At 41.9% G+C, this 24,984-nt stretch overlaps 1 protein-coding gene across 3 annotated transcripts; it reads left to right on the forward strand.

Moving 5' to 3' along the window:
* Positions 1–373: 373 nt before the first annotated feature.
* On the forward strand, positions 374–24,246 carry LOC132403458 (alpha-N-acetylgalactosamine-specific lectin-like). 3 transcript variants are annotated; one of them, XM_059986861.1, is made up of 6 exons: positions 374–444; positions 923–993; positions 13,748–13,902; positions 16,672–16,812; positions 18,749–18,863; positions 24,069–24,246. In XM_059986861.1, the coding sequence occupies exons 2-6, from the start codon at positions 939–941 to the stop codon at positions 24,143–24,145; spliced, it is 543 nt and encodes a 180-aa protein (XP_059842844.1). In that variant the 5' UTR covers positions 374–444; positions 923–938; the 3' UTR covers positions 24,146–24,246. The 3 variants fall into 3 exon arrangements, with proteins under 3 accessions (XP_059842844.1, XP_059842845.1, XP_059842843.1); XM_059986862.1 differs by lacking the exon at positions 374–444 and adding an exon at positions 727–845 and having other exon boundaries at positions 18,749–18,806; XM_059986860.1 differs by lacking the exon at positions 374–444 and adding an exon at positions 736–845.
* Positions 24,247–24,984: the final 738 nt, after the last annotated feature.

Raw genomic sequence — 24,984 nt, forward strand, 5'->3', positions numbered from 1 at the left:
AAATATCCTCCTCCTGTGCAGTATCATTGCATTATTCTATTCTAGCAGGCAATGAGGATGAGCTGAACGTACAATGAGCTTCAGAGATCACTTGTTCTGCCTGTGAGAGTGAAGTGACTGAAAAACAGAGAGATTCCAGAGAATAAAAGACCCATTGGTCCCACTCTACTGGAGATCAATGTGGGATTCCTTCCCACATCATGTTAGCTCAGGGATCTCACTGAACTGTCCCTGGAGAAGCATCAAAATCAGGCAGATCATTATCCCCCAAATGTCCATGTTCCATCTGAGCAGACTTCACTCCAGCTCCTTATTGGAAAGTGGTCGTCATTCTAAATTAGCCCATTCCTCACAAATGGATTACAAATTCCAGAGTCAGTGATGGAGGGAGATCATCCCCTATGATGGGAAATGGAAGGGAAACAAACCAGAGCAAGGATATGAGTGAGTGAGGTGATCTGTGTGAATACTCTGTTTTTGAAGGGTTTAACTGAATATTACATCCTAATTGTTCTTGTTGATAATATTTATTGAACTCAAATATCACAAAAACGTCATGGGATCATAAATGCTTTCTACAGCCTCCACTTCTCAGTGTTCAGTTAAAGAGTAATGTTCTGCAATCATACTTAGAGCTCACAAGTCATTTCTGTGGTTTCCTGTTAATTTTGTTCTGTTCAGTCTATGTTGATTAGCCAGTGGTAACAGTTACGTTGGTTAGACGAGCCAATTGTGTTTAATTTCAATATTTTCTGAGGTTTCTAAGATTGAAAACAACACATATTTGGGGACGCAATTCCATTAGAAACTTTATTGATGCAGGGAACTGGCAGAGAGAGAGAGAGGTGCGAATGGTGACGGGATATCCCCAACTTCACTGGGAAACTTGACTGTAATGATGGATTATTTTCTTTTGTTTCAGGTTTGAGAGAAGAAACATGATGCTGGTCTGGGTTTTGGTGATGACCGTGCTGCTTGTAAGTGATGTGACAGGTAAGGTGCATTCATTCTAGGAGCTTTATAAATATATTGCTGTGAGGAACACAGGTCCTATGTTGGGACTGCGGGACATGGGAATTTGTTGACATTGGACTGGTCAGGATGTGGTAGCAATTGTCTTTTTTCTGGGATACTCATCTCCAAACTGTTGATATGGAAGATGTCAGAAACTCTCCTGCAGATCAATAGACAGAGATTTTTCAACAGTGATGTTTCATAGCAAAATAAAGTTGTAGGTAAGTGGATATGTGACTTTCTGTGAGGAACTCTGTGGATATAGAGAAGTAACTTCTCTAGGCACTGGGTCCAATGCACAAAGTGCAGTCTATTTGTCACCAGTGAGGTTGAGCGTGAAGGCCTGAGGGAGCATGGCCTGATTGCAAACGACTCACAGCTTTTGTTCATCTTTTCCTTTTTTTCTGGAGGAAAATTTATTCCATTTCTCAGATGATGGCCCTGAAATTCTGCTTCCTTTTTCATAAGCAATAACTTGGTTCTTATTTGATGAAGTGTATTTTCTTTGTTTTGCTGTTAAAGAGCATTTTTAATTATTCCAAATCTCCAGCTTGCTGCTCTTTTATCACTGATAAAATCCTTTTCCTTTGATCTTTGTCATTGAATGTTACCGATGGTTGGACAGCTCTATCTGCTGTTCTTTGTATCTCTGGTGGATATACAGTGTGTTTGTTATAAACTGTGGGTTTGTTCTTTAAATTTTCATTATTACTTCTCTGCTATCACACCTGTGAGAGTGGTTTTAAGTCTAACACTGTATTGCTACTGTAAAACAACCAATTTCATCGAATGTACCAGTGAAAGTGAACCTGATTCTGATTCCTTTTGTATATTCTCCATTACCCACCTGACCAAGGCAAAGTCACGCCTCATATCTGTATCTGGCTTATTTTACTTTTAAATTCTGGAGTTGTTGAAAATCTCTTTAATATGTTCATTCTTAGCTGAAGATACATGGACTTCAAGATTTTTTAAAAATTATTTATTAATTTTTTAGAAAATTACAAGGACTAAATGTAATGATAAAATAGTAAGAAAGAGAAAAAAATAATATTAACCCTCCTCCCTCCCCTTAACCCTCCCCCCCTTAACCCTTGTCTAAAGAAAGAAAAAAAAGAAAGAAAGAAGAGAAAGATTGCCTGGATATCAGAGGATCCCCACATGCTCCATGGGGTTCAAAATAATTTTTATTTTTATTTTTAATTTTCCCCAATTACTTTATAATTTTATCTTCAAAGGACCTATGTATTTAATCTTATCTTTTGTAGGTATGGGAGCCAAATTTTCAAAAATATATCATATTCATTTCTTAGATTGTATGTAATTTTTTCAAGTGGAATACAACTATATATTTCATTATTCCAATGCTCCATAGTTAAATATAAATCAGATTTCCAAGTAACTGCGATAACTTTTTTGGCTACTGCCAATGCAATTTTTATAATTTTTTTCTGATACTTATTCAATTTAAGTTTCGGTATTGTCCCTTCAATGTCTCCTAATAAAAATAATATTGGACTATGTGGGAGTTGTACTCCAGTAATTTGTTCCAATAAAAGTCTTAGATTTATCCAAAATGATTGAATTTTAAAACAAGACCAAGTAGAATGTAAAAAAGTACCAATTTCTTGATTACATCAAAAACTCTGGTCAGACATATTTGAATTTAATCTATTTATTTTCTGTGGTGTTATATATAATTGATGTAAAAAATTATATTGTACTAATCAAAGTCAAACATTTATTGTATTTATCATACTATCAGAACATAATCTTGACCAGCTTTTTCCATCAATTTTAATATTCAAATCAGATTCCCATTTTTGTCTTGATTTATGAATTCCTGATTTAATTGTCTGTTTTTGAATCAAATTGTACATACAGATTGTAAATTTTTTAAATTTTTCCTTTTTGAATTAATATTTCTATTTCACTAGGTTTTGGCATCAACATTGTTTGACCCAGCTTTTCTCATAAATAAGCCTTTAATTGAAAATAACAGAAAAGAGTGTTGTTTGATATTTTATATTTATTTTTTAATTGATCAAACGACATCAATATACCTCCTTCAAAACAATCACCTATATATTTAATCCCCTTTTGGAAACAATTATGTAAAATTTATTATCCATTGTAAAAGGAATAAGCCTATTTTGAATTAAAGTTCTTTTTGCTAGTAAAGATTTCTTCATCTCATTGTCCATATTTACCTTATTCCATAAATCAATCCCCGTATCTGTTTGGATTCCCATTTATATATAAAATCTTCTGGTATGTTTCCTCCTATCTTATCTAATTCTATTCTAATCCATGCCGGTTTTTCTTCATCAAAAAAAGACGCGATAAATCTAAGTTGATTTGCTTTATAATAATTATTAAAATTTGGAAGTTGTAATCCTCCTAAATCAAATTTACATGTCATTTTTTCCAATGATATTCTTGACATCTTTCCTTTCCAAAGAAATTTCCTTACATATTTATTCAATTCTTGAAAAAAACTTCTGAGGCAATTGTATTGGTAAAGTTTGGAATAAATATTACAATCTAGGAAATATATTCGTCTTTACAGCATTAACTCTACCTATTAATGTTATTGGTAATGTCATCCATTTATCAAGATCCTCTTTTATTTTTTTAATAATGGCAAATAATTTTGTTTATATAAATTTTTTACATCATTATCAACTCTAATACCTAAATATTTTATCCCATTTATTGACCATCAAAATTGAGTTACTAATCGACATTGATTATAATTTCCTTTGGTAAGGGGTAAAATTTCACTTTTATCCCAATTTACTTTATACCCTGATACTTTCCCATATTCTTCCAATCTAAAAGATAGTCTTTGCAAAGATTGCAATGGATTTGGTAAATAAATCAAAACATCATCAGCAAATAAATTAATCTTATATTCTTCTTGATTAACTCTAAAGCCCCCAATGTCTGAATCTGTTCTAATTAATTCAGCTAATGGTTCTATTGCCAATACAAATAAAGCAGGTGATAATGGGCAGCCTTGTCTAGTTGACCTTGTTAAGCAAAATGATGTTGAAATCTGACCATTTGTAACGACTTTAGCTTGAGGATTAGTATTTAAGGTTTTAATTCATTGTATAAAAGATTTTCCTAACTCATATTTTTCCGATACCTTAAATAAAAAATCCCATTCCAATCTATCAAATGTTTTTTCTGCATCCAAAGCAACAGCCACACTCATTTCCTCTCTTTTTTGTGCCAAATGAATTATACTAACCGAGGTATATTATCCATTAATTGTCTGTTTTTTAATAAAACCTGTTTGATCCATATGTATTAATTTTGGTAAATATTTAGATATTCTATTCGATAAAATTTTTGCTATTATTTTATAATCTGTATTCAACAAAGAAATAGGCCTAGATGATGTTGGTTTTAAAGGATCTCTATCTCTTTTTGGCAATACAGTTATGATCGCTGCTAAAAAAGATTGTGGGAGTTTACGCATTCTTTCCACTTGATATATTAATTCCATAAAAGGAATTAATAAATCTTTAAATTTTTTTATAAAATTCAGGAGGAAAACCATCTTCTCCTGGGGATTTATTACATTACTCTGAAGTGATCCTAAAGCTTCTTCAACCTCTTTTAACGTAAAGGGCATATCTAATCCTTTCTGTTCTTCCAAATTTAATTTTGGAAGAGTTATTTGTGATAAAAATTTATCTATCTCAACAATCTTATTTTGTGATTCTGATTGATATAGTTCAGTATAAATTTTTTTTAAATTTCATTAATTTCTAAAGGTTTATAAGTTACCTGATTTACACTTGTTCAAATTGCATTTATTGTTTTAGAAGCCTGTTCTGTTTTCAGCTGCCAAGCAAGAATCTTATGTGATCTTTCACCTAATTCATAATATTTCTGTTTAGTTCTCTATAATTACTTTTTCTGTACGATATGTCTGGAGTGTATTATATTGTAATTTTTTATTAACAAGGTCTTTGTTTTTCTTCTGTCATATATCTTTGAGATTCTCTTTCTAACTTTATGACATCTTTTTCCAATTGATCTATTTCTGCCATGTTTCCAATTGATCTATTTCTGCCATGTCTTCCTTCTTAATTTTAGATGTATAACTTATAATCTGACCCCTTAAATATGCTTTCATCACTTCCCATAATACAATTTTATCCTCAACTGAATGTAAATCTGTATCCAAAAAAAATTGAATCTGTTTTTTCATAAAATCACAAAAATATTGATGTTTTAATAAAATTGAATTAAATCTCCGTCTATAGATCGATTCCTCCTTATCCATCATTATCATTGTCATTATCAAGGGGGAATGATCTGACAGTATTCTTGCTTTATATTCCATACTTTTCACTCTATCCTGAATATTTTTTGATAATAAAAAAGAATCAATCCTTGAATAAGTTTTATGTCTATTTGAATAAAATGAATAGTCTCTTTCTCTTGGATTAATTTTTCTCCATATATCAATCAGGTTTAAATCTTTCATTAATGATAAAGTTAGTTTTATTACTTTTGATTTTGTAGCGACTTTAGTTGACCTATCCAAAACTGGATCTAAACAAAAGTTAAAGTCTCCACCTATTAATATTTTATCATGTGCAACAGCCAAAAACTTCTTGTATGAATTTTGCATCATTTTCATTTGGTGCATAAATGTTCATAAGAGTCCATAATTCTGAACAAAAATTGACAATGTATAATCACATATCTCCCCACAGAATCAATTATGACATTTTGTATTTTAATTGGTAAAGTTTTATTAACCAAAATTGCATCTCCTCTCGATTTTGAATTAAATGAAGCTGCAATGACATTTCCAAACCAATCTCTCTTTAATTTCTTATGTTCTGTTTCTGTTAAATGTGTTTCTTGTTGAAAAGCTATATCTCCTTTCATTTTCTTAATATATGTTAAAACTATTTTTCTTTTCACAGGTCCATTAAGTCCATTAACATTAAATTTAAAAAATTAAGTAAATTAATCATTCATAATACCTTGGGAATCCTTTAAAATACTCCACGTTGCTATGAGTCTCTTCCCAACTATCCAGGCAAAAAAGAAGAAAAATAGAAGAAAGATAACCAATATATAAGAAAAAAAAACAAAATACCCCCCCCCATTAATGTTGTGAATAAAAAGAAACACAACATTACCCTCCCCCATTTTACAGGTCATGGTAATCGCCATGATTGTACACGTGAAACTTGCAGCCATCGATCAGGAGCTCCTCCAGCTCCCCAGCAAAAAAAAGAAAGAAAATATATTAGTGAAGAAACAAAAAAGAAAATAATTAATGTCTCTACTCCCAGTTAATACTCCTCAACTATTTTTTTCTTCTTATTCCTTATAGATGTCTGTCAAGTCCAACCATGTTTCAGTCTTCATCATTAGTCCACTTCATTTCTATAATTCTTTACTCCCCCTCGTGGATATCAGGTAGTTCTTGCACAAATTTCTCCGCTTTCCGGTAGTCAACAAAAAATCTTCTTTCTTCGTTATCCAGGAAAATGATCAATTTTGCTGGGTAGCTCAATAAAAATTTATAGCCCTTTTCCCATAAAGATTTTTTCACTGGATTAAATTCCTTCCGCCTCTTCAGAAGATAGTAACTTATGTCTGGATACAAAAAAACTCTCTTCCCTTTGATCATCAATGGCCCATTTCTCTTTTTTGCACCTTCAAGATCACTTCTTTATCTTGGTACCTTAAGCATTTTATCAAAATTGATCTTGGATTTTGATCTTGTTGAGGTTTTGATCCTAAAGCTCTGTGTGCTCTTTCAATTTCAATTACTTGACTTCTTTCTTTCATTTCCAAAATTTTTGGAATCCATTCTTGGAAGAATTTTGTTGGATTTTCTCCCTCTGTACCTTCTATAAGACCAACAATTTTAATATTATTTCATCTACTAGAGTTTTCAAGCACATCTATTTTTTCCAACATCCGTTTTCTTTCTGTTGTCCAGGCAAGATTATTGTCTTCTATCTTATCTATTCTTTCAGTGTTTTCTTCCATTTTTACTTCCATCTCTTTAACTTTATTATCCATCTTCTTTTGTTTTTCCACCACACTATCAAGTGTAATCTGCATCCATCTTATATCTGTTCTTATAGCTTTTAATTCATTCATCATATATATCAGGATATCTCTTATGTCTCCTTTAATCTCCTCCTTTCCCTCTTCTTCTTCATATGTATTTCCCAAAGAATCTGATTCCACTTCCGATTCACTTCCAGCTGTAGTTGGGATTTGTAGTTTTGTTAATATCTGTTCATGCATACTTGTTTCTTCGCACATGCATTGTTCTTACCGTTTCTTCTTAGAGACCGCTGACATTGCCGCAACTTCCTGTCCCGCACCATCAGAAGTGCCATGCACTTCACCGGGAGGAAATCCAACTTGAGTCCGAGGCTTCACCGAAACGGTTAGGCCTTTTCCCCCGCCGACTTACGCAGTCTTCGAAGGAGTAGCTTTCTTCTGTTTCAGTTTAGGAGCCATATCTAAAGATAATCCTGAGTTGCTTATAAACAGTTTCTAATAGGTACTTGTTAACTCTTCTTCACTTAAACCCTATTTCATTACTTTTTACTAGGGAGCTGGATTCCCAACGTCTCAAGCCTACATCATCACATGACGCCCCCGACTTCAAGATTTTGAATTAAACTTTGTTCATTGCTCATTGCTGAACTGTTGGATCTTTAACATTAAGGTCCAGAAAGCCATTCTGCATATACTTAGTGAATGCTGCTAATGTGCATTTCCCAATCTACATGAAGGTCACAGAACCTCATGACTGTAGTATTACCCTTCTGAAATGTGCCTCTGAGATTCTGCTGTATTCCACACTTTACACTCCCACCACTGGGGGCCCAGAGACAAACCCAATATCTTCTGCACATTTTGGTTTCTCAGCAAATGAAAAAGCAGCAAACTGACATTACCTCATTTACTAAACCCAGATCCTTTCTCCCCGTCTTCATCCCATCATTTATGTCAGGACTAACCCCTCCTTTATCAATTTCTCTGTCTCTTCAAATCCCATCTGAAAATAGTTAATTCCCAACAATGGTCAATTTGTAACTAGATTTCCAGAGGAATGGACAGAAAATCACACCAGTTGACAAATTTGTCAAGGGAGGACAGACTGAGGGAGGGGGCCAGGGTGGGACGAGATGGAAGGAAAAGAGGTGAGAACAAACCTGTGCAAGATGTTGTATCTCTGATCATGATGAGTACGTGGTCAGATTGTGAGTGCATGTCTGTCTACCTGTCTGTCTGTCTGTTTAATAGAGCTTAGTCCCCAATGGAATTGGCCCTCATTGCCAGCAGACCAGGCACACACTTTGTCTAGAGTAGACAGAGTGGTAGTTGTTGTATAACAGGCACCCCACATTGAATGAAATCCTGCACCAATACTCCTTTGGAAGGCAAATCCTTCTCGATCCTGATGGACAGCCTAAGAAGAGAAAGTGTACAGTTTCCTTTAACATCTCCATGCAATTGTCCTTGATTAGAAGCACCACTCTAAATGATGATTTGTGCCATCACTCAGATCATTTCCTGATATATTTTCTCTTCCTAATGTCAGGCTAATCAGCCTGCAGTTTGTCCATCTGTCCCTTTCTCCTTTTTACATGAGATGGACCGAGGGAGATCACATTAGGTCTGTATTAAACACTAGACAGGCCATGGTTACAGCTGGTGCTCCTTCCTCCCCTCGAACTCTGACCTTCTGTCTGTCCATCAAAATCTGGTGTTGTGAATCAGCAAATTCTGTGAATGTTTATAGAAAACAGAAAACCTACAGCACAATATAGGCCGTTTGGCCCACAAAGCTTTTGCAAATGTGTACTTACTTAGAAATTACCTAGAGTTACCCATAGCCCTCTGTTTTACTAAGCTCTACGTACCTTTCCAGAAATCTCCATTGTATCTGCCTCCACCACCGTCACTGGCAGCCCATTCCACGCACTCACCACTCACTGCGTAAAAAACTTACCCTGACATCTCCTCTGTACCTACTTCCAAGTACCATAAAACTGGGCACTCTTATGTTAGCCATTTCAGCCCTGGGAAAAAGCCTCTGACTACCCACACGATCAATGCCTCTCATCATCTTATACATCTCTGTCAGGTCACCTCTCATCCTTCACCGCTGCAAGGTGTTACGAAGCCCGTAACTGGGTACCAGCAAAGATAGGAGTATCCGTTGAAGTCTGATGATACTATTTTAACAGTATTTATTAGTAAAAATACACAAAAATAATATCAATGCAAATATACAGATAATATACGACATCAATACTAAACCTAAAAGTGCGGGTATAATAATAATCAATAAGAAATAAGCTCTATCGTTGTCTAGGGGATAATGAATTGTCCGATGGAAATATAAAGTTCACTTCAGTTCATGCAGGCTGCGGTAGTTGCTGCTCACTGTGTTGCAATTGTTGGAGGGAAAGAGGGAGAGAGAGAGAGTAACAGCTATTGACTTGCTGACTTTCCTTTTACGATCTTGATCCGTCTCCGTCCTTTAGCTAGACCGTTCCGTGGAGGACTCATCACCCAGGCAAGTGTAGACACACACACAAGCCCCCACCGGTCTCGTAGCATCTCTCCTGGTGCGTCTGAGGGGTGTTCCCCAGATCCTACTTTTATCCCCACTCACAGGGTCTCAGATGTCAATCAGGTTGGGATGATGCAATCCCTCAACCAGACCACTCTGGTTGCCCCCGAGGGGTTTCAATGAATATAACAGTACTCAATACATGATTCCTTCTCCAAGAGACAATAACAGTAATTTCTCTCTTTGTCAATAGGAGACATTCCAACCTGTGCTGTGCCTCTCTCTCATAAATTTGTGTGAGCTGTTTATCTCTCTCATTTCCTTTGATAAAAGCATCGGAATAGTAGCGATTTGCGATTCTCCAAAGGGGGAGGGGGGCTTTGGCGATTCTGTGCCCTTCTGCCCATCAGAGTTGCTCCTCATTTGTAACATAGGAGAAAAGGCCGAATTCACTCAACCTATTCTCATAAGGCATGCTCCTCAATCCAGGCAACATCCTTGTGAATCTCCTCTGCACCATTTCTAAGGTTTCCTCATCTTTTCTGTAGTGAGGTGACCAGAATTGAGCACAGCCCTCCAACTGGGGTCTGACCAGGGTCCTATATAGCTGTAACATTACGTTTTGATTCTTAAACTCAATACCATGGTTGATGAAGGCCAATGCACTGTATGTCTTCTTAACCAGACAGTCAACCTGCACAGCAGCTTTGAGTGTCCTATGAACTCAGACCCCATGATCCCTCTGATCCTCCACACTGCCAAGTGTATTATCATTAATACTATATTTGACTTACCAAAGTGAACCACCTCACATTTATCTGGGTTGAACTCCATCTGCCACTTCTCAGCCCAGTTTTGCATCCTATCAATGTCCCTCTGTTACCTCTGACAGCCCTCTACACTATCCACAACACCCCCAACCTTTGTGTCATCAGCAAATTTACTAATCCAGCCCTCCACTTCCTCATCCAGGTCATTTATGAAAATCACTAAGAGAAGGGGTCGCAGAACAGATCCCTGAGCCACACCACTGGTCACCGTCCTCCATGCAAAATATGACCCATATACAACCACTCCTGGCCTTCTGTGGGCAAGCAATTACATAGCAAGGTCCCCTTGGATCCCACTCCTCCTTAATTTCTCAATAAGCCTTGCATGGGATACCTTATCAAATGCCTTGCTAAAATCCATATACACAACATCTACTGCTCTTCCTACATCAATATGCTTAGTCACATCCTCAAAAAATTCAATCAGGCTCGTAAGGCACTACCTACTTTTGACAAAGTCATGCTGACTATTCCTAATCATATTATGCCTCTCCAAATGTTCAGAAATCCTGCCTCTCAGGATCTTTTCCATCACCTTACCAACCACTGAAGTCAGACTCACTGGTTTATAATTTCCTGGGCTATCTCTACTCACTTTCTTGAATAAGGGAACAATATCTGCAACCCTCCAATCCTCCAGAACCTCTCCCATCCCCATTGATGATGCAAAGATCATTGCCAGAGGATCAGCAACCTCCTCCCCTCACCTCCCATAGTAGCCTGGGATACATCTTGTCTGGTGCCGGTGACTTATCCAACTTGATGCTTTCCAAAAGTTCCAGCATATCCTCTTTCTTAATGACTATATGCTCAAGCTTTTCAATCTGCTGTAAGTCATCCCCACAATCACCAAGATCCTTTTCCATGGTGAATACTGAAGCAAAGTATTCATTAAGTATCTCTGCTATCTCCTCTGGTTTTATACACACCTTTCCACTGTCACACTTGATTTGTCTTATTCTCTTATATCTTAGCCTCTTGCTCTTCACATACTTGTAGAATACCTTGGGGATTTTCCTTAATCCTGCTCACCAAGGCCTTCTCATGGCCCCTTCTGGCTCTCCTAACTTCACTTTTAAGCTCCTTCCTGCTAGCCTTATTATCTTTTAGATCTCTATCATTACCTCATCTTTTAACCTTATGTTAGCTTTTCTTTTCTTCTTGACTAGATTTTCAACAGCATTTGTACACCCTGGTTCCTACCATTCTTTCCCTGTCTCATTGGGACTTACCTATGCAGAATGTCACGCAAGTATCCCCTGAACATTTGCCATATTTCTGCCATACATTTCCCTGAGAACATCTGCTCCCAGTTTATGCTTCCAGGCTCCTGCCTGATAGCTTCATATTTCCCCGTACTCCAATTAAATGCTTTCATAATTTGTCTGTTCCTATTCCTCTCCAATGCTATGGTAAAGGAGATAGAATTGTGATCACTATCTCTAAAATGCTGTCCCACTGAGAGACCTGACACCTGACCAGGTTCATTTCCCAATACCAGATCAAGTACAGTCTCTACTTTTGTAGGTTTATCTACATATTGTGTCAGGAAACCTTCCTGAACACACCTAACAAACTCCACCCCATCTAAACCCCTTGCTCTAGGGAGATGCTAATCAATATTTGGGAAATTAAAATCTCTCACCACAGCAACCCTGTTATTGTTACACCTTTCCATAATCTGTCTCCCTATCTGCTCCTTAAAGTCCCTGTTACTATTGGGTGGTCTATAAAGAACACCCAGTAGAGTTATTGACCCCTTCCTGTTTCTAACTTCCACCCACAGAGACTCAGTAAGCAATCCCTACATGACTTCCTCTTTTTCTGCAGCTGTGACACTAACTCTGATCAGCAGTGCCACCCCCCATCTCTTTTGCCTCCCTCCCTGTCTGGTCTGCAACATCTAAAGCCTGGTACTTGAAATAGCCATTCCTGCCCCTGTACCATCCAAGTCTCTGTAATGGCCACAATACATTAACTCCAAGTACTGATCCACGCTCCAAGCTCATCCGCTTTGTTCATGATGCTTCTTGCATGAGAATAGACAAATCTCAAACCATCGGTCTGAGCGCATCCGTTCTCTATCACCTGCCTATCCTCCCACTCGCACTGTCTCCAAGCTTTCTCTATTTGTGAGCCAACAGCCCTTTCCTCCGTCTCTTCAGTTCAGTTCCCACCCCACAGCAATTCTAATAGCCTTAGCAAATTTCCCTGCCAGGATACTTGTGCCCCTTGGATTCAAGTGCAACCTGCCCAAAAGAGGTCCCAATGATCCAGAAATCAGAATCCCTGCCCCCTGCTCCAATCCCTCAGCCACGCATTTAACCTCCACCTCACTATATTCTTTAACTCACGGTCACGTGGCACAGGCAATAATCCTGAGATTACCACCTTTGAGGTCCTGCTTCTCAGCTTCCTTTCTAACTCCCTGTAGTCTGTTTTCAGGACCTCCTCCCTTTTCCTATCCATGTCATTGGTACTTACATGTACTGCAACCTCTGGCTATTCTCCTTCCCACTTCAAGATATCATGGACACGGTTAGAAACATCAATGACCCTGGCACCTGGAAGGCAAACTACCATCTGTGTTTCTTTCCTACGTCCACAGAATCAGCTGTCTCACCCCCTAACTATAGAGTCCCCTTATTACTGCTGCCTTCTTCCTTTCCCTACCTTTCTGAGCCACAGGGCAAGACTCTGTGCCAGAGCTGTGGCCACTGTCGCTTCCCCCAGGGAGGCTGTCACCCCCAACAGTACTCAAACAGGAGTACTTATTGTTAAGGGAGACAGCACAGGGGTACTCTCTAGTATCTGCCTCTTGCCCTTCCCTCTCCTGACTGTCACCCACTTATCTGTCTCCCGAGGCCCTGGTGTGACTACTTGCCTAAAGCTCCTCTCTATCACCTCCTCACTTTCCTTGACCAGATGAAGGTCATTGAGCTGCAGCTCCAGTTCCCTAACCCAGTCTCTAAGGAGCTGCAACTTGATGCACCTGGTGCAGATGTGGCCATCAGGGAGGCTGGGAGTCTCCCGGACTTCCCACGTCTGACACCCAGTACAGAACACCGGCCTCACAGACATACTTCCTGTTTCTATTCTTCACAGGTAACCTACCTGGCCTCAACTCCTGTTGAACCAAAGCCCTCCTACTCCATCACCCGCTTCTCCGACACCCGCTTTGTAAAGCTGTCTCCTTTTAAACTTCACACTGGTCTAACTCACTGACATCCGCGCGCCTGTGCAGTCATCCCTCGTCCTTCGTTTATGACTGGTACTTTGCTAACTGTAGTTGGTTTAAACGCTAATTCTTTGACTGAAGGGACAGAGAATTCCTTGGAACTGGAGAGGACTCAGCATCACCTTGAAAAGCGTGAACTATCCAGAGGACCCTGTGATGAAAACTGGTTTTATTATTCTCTTTTAAACTCCTGTTACCGGTTTTTCAGTGAAGAAAAGACATGGGAAGCAGCTGAGGTAAGTCCCTGGATTAAGTGATTTCTTTGGAAGTCCTGTGGAATATCGGTCTCTGCTGGTTCATTCCCATGAACTCACAGCACAGCCTCTAGTTGAGTTGTCTGTGATGAATCCCTATGTTCCAGGGAGTGTTTCACTGTAGCCATGGGCTCAGGTTTCTATCAGTTGGATCAAAGGGTGAAATATTTGGATTTTAGTAGAATCTACACATCCAGAAGTGGGTTTAGAAACTAATGATTTTGCAGTGGAAGTTCAAGTCACTTCTTTAATAATTTCATTGAGCTTTTTGAGGATGTGGCAAAGCTGACTGATGAAGGTAGAGCTGTGGTTAATGTTTTACATTAGTGGTCACCAACTTTTTTAAGTCCAAGATCCCCTACCTCAGCCTTTGTAAAAGGCAAGATCGACCCCACATCAATTAGTTACACACATGTGCACCGGGGCAGAAAAGACCGGAAGTAAAACCCCACAACCCGGAAGCAGAGATAATGTTTAAACACCGGAGGTACCCACTGTTTTTTTGCACTGCGGACCGGTCTAATATTGATAATATTCTTGTGGACTGGCCGATGGGGGCGGGGGGTGTGGCTAATCACGACGGGAATACAGCGATACTCGCAGGTTCCTTATTTCCAGTCTATTCCGCAATTTAGTTTTCGCGGCTCTCAGCTTCTGTTCGGCTTGCTCACGTTTCTTCCTCTGAAAAAGCTCAGCGGGTTCATCTTTAAGTGCAGGGTGCTTGGACACAAGGTACTGAAACTGTTTTGAGCCATTGCCTCATTAGACAGCCTCTGTGCCCGAACTCAGCCTCCTGCCCGCCCACCACCAGACGCCTTGGCCAAGGGCAGCTGGTCGTGGGTGGGGTGAGAGGACAAGTTCAGAGCCAGAGGTCCCCACAGCGGTCGCAGTCCGGAGCAAGTGGCCGACCGAGCGGGGCGTGCGACAGAGCACCCACCTGCCCACCCTTGTAGGATCTATCGGCCGACAAAAGTTTACTTCGGTAGATCGCAGCGCGGTAGCTGCTCTGCTACTTACAAAATGCTGAGTCCGAATTAGGTCGTCTGCGAATATTTTAGCACCGGGTTCCCCATGAACATTCGGTGTGGTGAACAGGTTCAGAGGCAGCGCTCCAGGCCAGTAGCGACGGCACTTCCCGCCGGCCACACGAGGCCAACCAGCGATCCCTGGCGCGAGTGTGTCACTGCGTTTAGTCGCCTGATGACCTCGCATGTATTCAAGTTCAACAGTGTGCGTGACAGGGAATGAGGAAAGATGCAGCTGACTCATATTGTTTCAGCTGTGGGGACCACAGAAGTACACTGTGTAGTGCAGGAGAGCTACACGCTTGTGCACTGGGCAGAAAGAACGGAACTAAAACCCTGCAACCCAGAAACAATCTCTCAACAGTATTTGTGTATTTATTTTTCTTTTTTTGGGATCATCCGGGGAAGTCTTACAGATCGACTGGTCAATCGCGATTGACAGGTTGGCGACTACTATTTTACATTGATTTTTGTCAGTCATTTGATAAGGTCCTGCATGGGATGCTCATCCAGAAGGTGAAAGTGAGTGAGATCTGTGGTGACCTGGCTGCTTGGATTCAGAATTGACTTGCATGTAGATGAGAGAGTGTAGTAGTCAATGTATCTTATTCTGGATGGTATTCCCTGACTGATAGTGTTCCATTGTGAACTGTCCTGGGACATTCTACAGTTTGTGATGGATGTAAGTCACATGAATAAAAATTCATGGTGGGTGGGTTTTGTAAGTTCACAGACTGCAGAGAGTGATAGTGTTGTGGAGAGTGTGAAAGATTGCCAAAAAATATGGATCATTGTAGATATGGGTGAAGAATGGCAGATGAAGTTTAATCCAGGCTGGTGCTGCACTTTAGGAGATCAAATGTGAAGGAACAGTACATGGTTAGTATTGGGGCCCTTGACAGCCATGATGTACAGATACTTCTTAGGATGTAAGTCCATAGCTCCCAGAAAATGGTTGCACAAGTTGATGGGAGATGAAGAAGGTGTAAGGCATGCTTGTTCTTATTAGTTGAGGCAATGAGTTCAAGAGACAGGAAGTTATATAGTTATTTTGCAGTGTTATTAAACTCTGGATAGGCCTTGTCTGGAAAATTTTATTCATTCTTGGTCTGCCCATTACAAGAAGGATGTGGAGGCTTTGGAAAGGAGTCAGACAGGTTTATGAAGCTGTTGCCTACATTGGTGGTCCTGTGCTCTAAGGAGAGGTTTGAGAAATTAGGATTTTTATCTCTGGAGTGGTGATGACTAAGGAGAGTCTTGATGGAGTTTATATAAATATGAAATGCCTAGACAGAGTAGACAGCTGGTATCCTGTTCCCATGGTCAATGTGTCTAATACCAGAGGGCAGGTACAGTATTTTAGTTGAGGGGGAGTAACTTCAAAGGAGCTATGTGGGAACAAATTTTGACAAGGAAGTGGAGGGTGCCTGCAATGTGCTCTCTGCAGTGGTGGTGGCAGTAGATAGAATAGAGGTGCTTACGAGGCTCTTAGATAATCACATGAATATACAGAGAATGAAAGGATATGGGCTGGGTGCATTCAGAAGACATTATGTTAATTTGGCATTTTTGGCTTAATTAACCTCACAACATTATGGATCTGAAGGCCTGTTCTTCAGTTCTACTGTTATTTGTTCTGTCAGGTTGGGCAATTTACTGAACGGCCTGTAAGAGGACGAAAGACGCTGATTCTCACTGACAGATAAATTATTTCTTTCATTTAAAGGATTTCTGTGATCAAAAGTCATATTACGGACAGCTGGCTTCAGTGAATTCAGATGAACACAATGCTTTCATTTCTGAAGTAGTCGCTGCCGTGGAGAAGAATAAGCCATGGGCTTGGATTGGCCTGAATGACATTTGCATGGTAAAGTTAACGATGAGGCTTTACACTACAGGATGTCATGACCCTGGCCAGACCAGAAGTTGTCCTTCCCCAACCTCCTCTGACCATTTCAGAGGGCAGATTACATTAACACATTGATGAATCTCTGAAGTGGCATCAGTGTTCACTGACAGAATTACACCTGACATCCTGTAGAGTAACAGGGGTGCAGTAGTGTAGTGGTTAAGTTACTGGGTGTACCCTAATGATCCAGGGACACAAATTTGAATCCCATCCAAATCCGGATTTGGATCCAAGTAAATAAAATGCAATAAATCCAGAGTAAAACATTTTTATCAGAAATGGTGACAATGGAACGACCAGACTGTTGTAAAAACTCATCCGGTTCACTGTTGTTCTTCAGGGTGAGGAATCTGCCATCCTTCCCCAGTCTGACCTCACTGTGACTCCAGAGATCCATCAATGTGTGACTCTTACCTGCCCTCTGAAATGGTCAGAGGATGATCAGGGAAGGACAATAAATTATGCTCTGACCAATGACACCAAGTCATGTGAACAAATAAAGTCACACATTTTAAAGTACACAAATTGCTGGAGGAACAAAGCAGGACTGGCAGCATCTATAGGGAGAAGCACTGTCGACGTTTCGGGCCGAGACCCTTCAGATCTCGGCCCCAAACGTCGACAGCGTTTCTCCCTATAGATGCTGCCTGGCCTGCTGTGTTCTACCAGCATCTTGTGTGTGTTGTTTGAATTTCCAGCATCTGCAGATTTCCTCAAGTTTACAAATGTTAATGTCCCTGTTTATCTTTACACGAGCCTTCTCTCTCTCTCCTTGTGGTGAACTACATATACCTGTCTGGACATGCCCCCCACACCCCGCTGACTGCTCCTGTGGTTCCTCCCACGGACCCCGGTATAAAGGCGATTGGAGGCACAGCCCCTTCCTCAGTCTCCAGGATGTTGTGTGGTGGTCACTTGCTGCTTGTGCTTTCTTCCAGCCAATAAAAGCCTACCTTAACTCACGTCTCAGAGTTATTGATGGTGCATCACTCCTTCATCTGACATGATCAGTGTGACTTTCCTTTCTCCCTCATGAGTGGTGTCTCTGTCTTTTCCTACCAATCACTGACCCCAGTGCGTCACAATCTGGAGAAAAGAGTTTCTCTCGAGGAGCCTGCTGGATTGATCTGTGGCTCTCCTGTGTTTGTGGCCATGCACCACAAGTGGAAACATTTCTCTATGTTGATCCTGTTGAATCTTCACAGTTTGAAGGAGGATCCCAGTGAGCTGCTTGGCCATTCCACACACAATCATCTGGCTTCAACATCCAAGTGTTAATTGTAGATGTGGCTCTACAGTTAGAAAAGGTAGCCATTCAGAGAGAGAGAGAGATTACCATCAGTCAATGAGAGACAATGGCTCAAGTTTGCTCAACCTTTATTGATATGTATGACTTTTCATTTCTGGTATTGTCCCTGCAAACGTGTTCTCACCTTCAGTGGTGTCTCCATACCCAATCCATACATTGGAGACCAGAACTCTATACAGGATCTAAGTGAGTCACAAATTTTCCTGCCTCCAATTCACATTTGGTTTTGTAGTCTGTGTCCATTCATGTGCAGTCTTTTTAAGTTCGTCTGTCGTTTGTCCCTCTAGTGTTTATGAGATCAGTTTGTGTATTTGTGCTCAATAACTCGTTGTCCGAGTTATCATTTCTCCTTCTCCCTGACTTTTACTCTCAGATCCGGTTTCTTTTGTTCCAAGGATTCTGTTTCTTCCATGAGATTTCCCCCACCCTGACAGTCCATCATTTAAAATCTCATTCACTGCCCCGTTTGTCCTGTCTGCTCGTATTCTGGTCTCACTCTGACTCAGGTCCAGCTCCTCCCTGTACCATTAAGTGACAGGTTACTCAGTGTTCCCACAGAAATAATCACTGATTTCTATCCCACAGGAAGGGAATTTCACATGGATCGATGGAACTGACTACACTTACAAAGACTGGGATAGAGGTCAGCCTGATGATCACGACAATGAAGACTGTGTGCATATTCATCATGGTGTTAACAGTGAGGGAAACTTTATTTTCTTCGAAGTCCGTTTCAGACACAGTATTGAAGAGGCTTGTCTTTTGCACTATCAATAACTCTAGGAGACTGGAAGTAGAGTACAAAATGATAGGCTTTTATTAACAGCGAAAATGGGCACAACCATGTTGAAGACTGTGGGAGGAGCAGTGCTCCAATCACCTTTATATAGGGGTCTGTGGGAGGAACCACGGGAGCAGCCAGCAGAGGGGCATGTCCAAACAGATATACATGGTTTACCACAATCACCCCTCCTTTTTTTTTAAAGGAGAGTCCCCAGGGGGCGAAGTTCCCGACATGTATATTTACAGGTCAAGCCTATCAGACGGTCGAGTACATTGCTGCGATCTACGTAGCACCAGTGGTGATTGCACCGGTGACGGGTGTTGTGCTGGCTCCGGCCTGACTTGAGGTGCCAGCCCGTTAGGCATCAGTAACCCCACATGCGTGTGCGTGTGCGTATGCGTGGTGCTCAGTACGGGAGTGTCGTGAGGTGTCCGTGTAGGGCTTGGAGTGCGCGGTGTCACGTGGGGATATAGATCGGTGGGTACGGGGTTCATAGTTACCACAGACTGTTCAGGGTAGGGGTCTGGTGTTCCTGCGGGCGCCAGGTCATGGATGGAGACCATGTCCTCCCGCCCATCAGGTTGGCATGAAGTAGGTGAACCTGCTGGGCCCCCGAGTGGCAAACATCTGCATGGAGGGCGTATAGCCAATTGATCTGTGCACTGACACATGTTCCCCGGGATAGGGCATCGGAGGTTCCTTGAGCCGTCCAGGCCAGTACAGGATGTCGTAGTTGTAGGTGAAGAGTTCAATTCTCCATCTCAAAATTTTATCATTTTTGATTTTGCCCCGCTGTTGGTTGCTAAACATGAATGCAACCGAGCGCTGGTCAGTCAGCAGGGTGAACTTTTTGCCGGTGAGATAGTGCCTCTGGTGCCTAATAGCTTCTTTCTCCATTGCGGAGAGCTGAATTTCAGGGCCTTGACGGGTATGGGAGAAGACCGCCACCGGTCTTCCTGCCTGATTGAGGGTAGCAGCCAGCGCGAAGTCGGAGGCGTCACTCTCTACTTGGGCGGGAATGGTCTCATTCACTGCATGCATTGTTGCTTCAGCGGTGTCCCCTGTAATGCAGCTGAAGGCCGCGTGGGCCTCAGCTGAGAGGGGAAAGGTGGTGGACTAGACCAGGGGGCAGGCGTAATAGGAGAAGAAGCCTAGGCACCTTTTGAGGGCTCTGAGGGTGATGGGAAGAGGGATTTCCACAGGGGGCGCATACAGTCGGGGTCAGGGCCAATGACTCCCTTCTCCACGACATACCCAAGGATAGCAAGTCGGGTGGTTCCAAACACACACTTGTCCCTGTTATAGGTAAGGTTAAGAGCTTTGGCCGCTTGTAAAAATTGTTGGAGGTTGGTGTCGTGATCTTGCCAGTTGGACTGCAAATGGTGATATTATTCAGATATGGGAACATGGCCTTCAGTTGGCACTGGTCCACCATCCGGTCCATTTCCCTCTGGAAGACAAAGACACCATTTGTGACACCGAAGGGGAGGCGCAGGAAGTCTGCCGCCCGCCTCGAAGGCAGTGTAGGGGCGGTCCTCCGGGCAGATGGGGAGCTGATGGTAAGCGGATTTTAGGTCTATGGTCGAGTACACATTGTACTGAGCTATTTGAGTGACCATATCCGTGATGCAAGGTAGTGGGTACACGTCAAGCTGCGTGAATCTATTGATGGTCTGGCTGTAGTCCATGACCATCCTATTTTTCTCCCTGTTCCGAACAACAACCACCTGGGCCCTCCAAGGACTTGTGCTTGGCTCAAAGATCCCCTCCCTGAACAGCCGCTGCACCTCCAACTTAATGAAGGCCCTGTCCCCTACGCTGTACCTCCTGCTTTTAGTTGCCACAGGTTTACAGTTGGGAGTCAGGTTGGTGAACAGTGGTGGGGGAGGGATCTTAAGGGTAGAGAGGCCGCAAGTGGTGTCCGTAGTGCAGCTGTTGGCATGGTGTAGGGTGGGATGTGCGGTTCGGTGTGTGTGTGTGGTCAGTAGCGGGGTATGTGACGAATTCCCACAGAACTGGGGATTCCTGACAGTGATTGTGGGAGGGGCCCGTCATACTCCATTGTCACGCTTTTCAGGTGGCTCTGGAAGTTGAGCCCCAATAGCACAGGGGCACACAGTTGAGGCATGACCAGTAAGACAACGTCCTGATATTCTGTGCCCTGCACCACCAGTGTCACTACACAATCCCCCAGGATGTCTGTAGTATGCGACCCAGAAGCCATAGCTACCCTCTGGCTTACCAGTCGTTTCACGAGTCTGCAGCGTTGCACCGTGTCCGGGTGAACAAAACTCTCAGTGCTCCCGGTTTGGACTTACAGGCCTTGGCGAAGTTGCCCTTCTTTCCGCAGCTGGAGCAGGTAGCTTCTCGGGCCGGGCAGCATTTTTGGTGGTGCTTCTCGAGTCCGCAGAAGTAACACTTCGTGGACTTGCGACTGGCAGCAGCCGTGGTCGATTTGTCGGAGGGTTGCAGGGACTTCACAGACTCACGACTGGCAGCAGCCGTGGTCAATTCACTGGCAGGTTGAGGGGTCTGCAGTGTCCACGAGATCGGCGGGAGATCGCATGCCTGGAGAGCATCAGCATTGTTCAGAGCGGCCTCCAGTGTGTCGGCCAGCTCAATCGCCGAATGTAAGGTAAGATCGGCGTGTTCCAGCAGCCGCTTCTGTACGTACACTGACCTGATCCCCGTGACGAAGGCGTCTCGTGCCAGGAGGTCTGCATGCTGTTCCGCCGTCAGCTCCCTGCAATCGCAGGCCCGCACGAGTGTCTGTAGGACCCGGACAAACTCAGCGCTCGACTCTCCTGCCTGCTGCTGCCGTGTCGCTAAGTGATATCTTACATAGGCGGTGTTCACCGGCCACAGGTATTGTTGTTTGAAGGCATCCATCGCACCCTGGTAGTTCGGTTGATCCCTGATCAGCAAGTAGACCCGTGGACTGACCCTGGAGAGGAGAACTCTGCTCATAGTGGCAGGCTCGGTCACCTGAATTTCCTTGAGGTATGATTCGAAGCAGGCTAGCCAGAGTTCGAAAGCATTGCCAGCCTCCTGTGATTGAGGGTCTATATCCAATTTGTCGGGTCATAAAATGGATTCCATGTTTTAAAATTGCTGTTAATAAAATTGATGCACTATCAATAACTCTAGGAGATTGGAAGTAGAGTACAAAATAATAGGCTTTTATTAACAGCGAAAACGGGCACAACCATGTTGAAGACAGTGGGAGGAGCAGTGCCCCAATCACCTTTATACAGGGGTCTGTGAGAGGAGCCACAAGAGCAGTTGGCAGAGGGGCGTGTCCAGGCAGGTATATGTAGTTCACCACACTTGTCACCACAGAGGAATGAATCGACCCCATGCTCATCTGAACAACAGAGCTAATTTTTCAGATTCGACTCAGTGTGACGCTTACAAGGAATGTAATATCAGGTTTGGAGGATCCTGAGGCGTGGCACTGCAGATAAAGAAACTCAAAGTACAAAGTTCAAAGAAAATTTAATATCATTTGCTCGTGGGCATTCACAGTAAATACAAATAAACACAATAGAACTACTCACAAAGACAGGCAAAGAACCAACGTGCAAGAGGCAACAAATAGTGCAAGTATAAAAGAAACAAACCAAATAATAATAAATAAATAAATAAATAAAGATTCAATAATATTGGAACATGAGTTGTAGAGTCCTTCAAAGTGATTCCATAGGTTGTGGAATCAGTTCAGTGCTTGTGGGACCATCAGCTCCTGTATCTCCGTTCTCATGGCAGCAGCAAGAAGAGAGCCTGGCCTGGATGGTGAGGGCTCCTTAATAATAGTATCTGATATCTTGTGATAGCACTCTTTCTTGGTATACTCAAGTCAAGTCGTCACTTTTTATTGTCATTTCAACCATAACTGCTGGTATTGTACACAGTAAAGACGAGACAATGTTTTTCAGGACCATGGTGTTACATGACACAGTACAAAAACTAGACTGAACTATGTAAAAAAAAACACAGAGAAAAACTACACTAGACTACAGACCTACCCAGGACTGCATAAAGTGCACAGAACAATGCAGGCATTACAATAAATAATAAACAAGAAAATAGGGCAGTAAGGTTTCATCCAGGCTTTGGGTATTGAGGAGTCTGATAGCTTGGAGGAAGAAACTGTTACATAGTCTGGTCATGAGAGTCTGAATGCTTCGGTGCCTTTTCCCAGACAGCAGGAGGGAGAAGAGTTTGTATGAGGTGGGTGTGGGGTCCTTCATAAGGTGACAGACTGGCCATACACACTACCTTGTGTTGACTGTTTGGTTCGAGGGTATTGGTGTTTCCATTCCAAGCTGTGATGCAACCAGTCTCTCTATTGTGCATCTATAGAAGTCTGTCAAAATCTTCACAAACTTCCAAGAAAGTAAAGGTGCTGCCATGGTTTCTTTGTAATGGCATTTAAGTGCTAAACACAGGATTCATTCTTTGAAATGGTAATGCTGAGGAATATAAAATTCTTCGCCTCTGATCCCCTAATGCGGACTGACTCATGGCCCTCCCATTTTCTCCTCATAACAGAAAGAAATAATTTTTTTCTGGGTAAAAATTGAAACCAGAAATATTATGTTTATCTTCTACATTCCAGAGATTCCAGACCCTGTTCCCATGAAACAGTGAAGGCTCAGTTTATCACTGATGGGATAGGCACGCTGTCCAGGGGTTCCAGCCCAGGGTGAGCCCAGCCACTTCAGTCTGGAACACTCCAAGTCCCCAGTGAACTTTGTGAGATATCAGGTTTCAGCAACACTTATCCTGACCACAATAGGAAGTGACTCCCTTATTTTACAAGGCAACCACATGGATCAAGGTCAAAAAAAATTCATGGCTCATAGACTTTGACTCAAAAAGAGGAAATATTTAGATTAAACAAAAAATAGAAAGTGCTGGAAACACTCTGCAGGCGAGGCAGCATCTGTGGAGAGAGAGAAATAAATGTATTTTCTCCATTAATGACCTTCCTCTTTCTCTATATACACATGCTGTCTGACCTACTGAATATTTCCAGAATTATTTTCAGATTTTCAGCAACTGTAACATTAAGCTTGTGGACTAACAGGTCAATGTTGGATTCCTTTTCTCTGCTTCAAGGTCCTTCAAAGTGGAATGATTATCCCTGTGATGAGAAACTTGGCTTTGTTTGTGCCTACAAATTTCACAGTATTTAGAAGACTCCAGAACTATCCACTCATCATTTCCAGCGGTGGATTCAGTGCCTGATTTCTTTGTAAACACTCTCACTGTCTGTGGAGACTGTACTCATTTAGTTTCTCAGCCAATAATAAAGAGAATTGCATCCTGAGCTGTGTGTGTTGTTGTGTGAGTCCAGTTTCCAGCAGACATCCTGTCCCACTGTTGCTTTCACCCCTCATCTGCACGCAATGCTGCAGCTCAAACATTGCAAAATTATCTCTTTCCCGTCACCTGCACTTGGTGTATTCAGTCCTGGTCACCATATACTGGAGTGAAATAAAGATTCTGAGGAGGACACAGAGGGGATTTATTGGAATAGTTGCAAAGAATGAGAATTTACAACAGTGTGACTAGGCTGCAGCCATCATGTCAGCATTCTACAAATTCCATCTCCTGGGATCCATTACCAACCTAACTTTTTCAATTTACCTGCTTATTGAAATCCTCCATGACTATCATAATATTGCCCTTTTTACATGCCTTTTCAATTTCCCATTCTAATTGTATCCCATATCTTGACAACTGTTTGGAGACCTGTGTATAACTCCCATCAGAGTCTTTTTTTACCTTTGCAGTTTCTTAACCCTGCCCATAAGGGTTCCGCAATTTCCAATCCTATGTCAGCTCTTTCTAAGGATTTGATTTCATATTTTTTCAAACCGAGCCATCCCATCCCCTCTGCCTACTGCCTGTCCTTTTGATACAATGCGTATGCTTAGATGTTAAGGTCCTAATTATGTTGTTTTTTCAGCCACAACTCAGTGATGCCCACAATGTCATGCCAGCCAATCTCTAACTGCACGAGAAGATAATC

The sequence above is a fragment of the Hypanus sabinus genome, chromosome 13 (assembly GCF_030144855.1).
Source record: "Hypanus sabinus isolate sHypSab1 chromosome 13, sHypSab1.hap1, whole genome shotgun sequence".
Classification (NCBI taxonomy): Eukaryota; Metazoa; Chordata; class Chondrichthyes; order Myliobatiformes; family Dasyatidae; genus Hypanus; species Hypanus sabinus.